The following is a 1237-nucleotide window of genomic DNA, read 5'->3' on the forward strand; positions in this document are numbered from 1 at the left end:
TGCCAGTGCAGTCCTGTGCTGCTCTCTTGTCAGACTGCCATAAAGAAGAACAACCCCAGGAAGTACCTCCGCAGCGTGGGCGACGGGGAGACCGTGGAGTTCGACGTGGTCGAGGGAGAGAAGGTGAAGGGCCTCGGGGTGCATGTGAGGGCCCAGGGGGGCTGTGGGGTGTTGCCAGCGGCACCCCAGGGGAGGAGGGTTTCCCGGGGGCGTGCGGGGTGCTCACTGCCCTGCGGCTCTGCTCCCCCAGGGCGCGGAGGCAGCCAACGTCACAGGCCCTGGCGGGGTCCCGGTGCAAGGCAGCAAGTACGCAGCAGACCGTAACCATTACAGACGATACCCACGTCGCAGGGGTCCTCCACGCAACTACCAGCAGAACTACCAGAACAGTGAGAGTGGGGAGAAGAACGAAGGAGCAGAGAACATACCAGAAGGCCAAGCCCAGCAACGCCGTCCCTACCGCAGGCGGCGGTACCCACCTTACTACATGCGTAGGCCCTACGGGCGTCGACCACAGTATTCCAACCCTCCCGTGCAGGGAGAGATAGTGGAGGTAACGTGGTGTCTGCCTGAACTGGCTCGGTGGCTTTGGAGCAGGGTGGTGACACACGGCTTTTGTAGCTGTTCGGGATGCTTTTGGTAAGGTTTGGCAGCAAGGTGAGACAGTGGAGCAGGTGTCAGTAAGGTGAAGATCTTAATGGAACAGCTTTTAAAAAAGAGCCTGTTCCTTGTGCTGAGTTCTGTGTGATGAGCTGGAAGCAGCAGAGGGTCTGGGTGCTGCGTGCTCCCGTGCCCTGGGACTGCCACCCACCTCTTGGTGCACCCCAGGCTTCCCCTGGCAGCACCCACCTTCCCCAGCCCTGGTGGCTGCAGGGTTCCTGGGCTTCCCTGTGTGGCTGAGGTGTTTTTTTTGCCTTGTGTCTCGCAGGGTGCTGACAACCAGGGTGCAGGAGACCAAGGCAGACCCGTCAGGCAGAACATGTACCGAGGTTACAGGCCGCGGTTCCGCAGGTATGCTGCAGGTCAACGTGCTGTGGTTAGAACCCGGCCTTGTAGCGACAGAGACAGAACATGGCGCTGCTCAGGTGCTGCACTGTTAAAGCCCAGCTTGACTTTCAGGGGTCCTCCTCGTCAGAGACAGCCTAGAGAGGATGGGAACGAAGAAGATAAAGAGAACCAAGGGGACGAGACCCAAAGTCAGCAGCCACCTCAACGTCGGTACCGCCGTAACTTCAAC

The 1237-nt window shown here is 60.0% G+C and overlaps 1 protein-coding gene across 1 annotated transcript; it reads left to right on the forward strand.

Annotated features, from left to right (window-relative positions):
- Positions 1-27: 27 nt before the first annotated feature.
- On the forward strand, positions 28-1234 carry YBX1 (Y box binding protein 1; the record flags this gene model as incomplete). The annotated part of the gene is made up of 4 exons (XM_008941984.1): positions 28-123; positions 251-553; positions 929-1011; positions 1120-1234. Coding segments are annotated over 4 exons (597 nt in total), but the record flags the coding sequence as incomplete, so codon positions are not given.
- Between the last annotated feature and the right edge of the window lie 3 nt (positions 1235-1237).

The sequence above is a fragment of the Merops nubicus genome, unplaced genomic scaffold, assembly GCF_000691845.1.
Source record: "Merops nubicus isolate BGI_N331 unplaced genomic scaffold, ASM69184v1 scaffold42496, whole genome shotgun sequence".
In the NCBI taxonomy this organism is placed as follows: domain Eukaryota; kingdom Metazoa; phylum Chordata; class Aves; order Coraciiformes; family Meropidae; genus Merops; species Merops nubicus.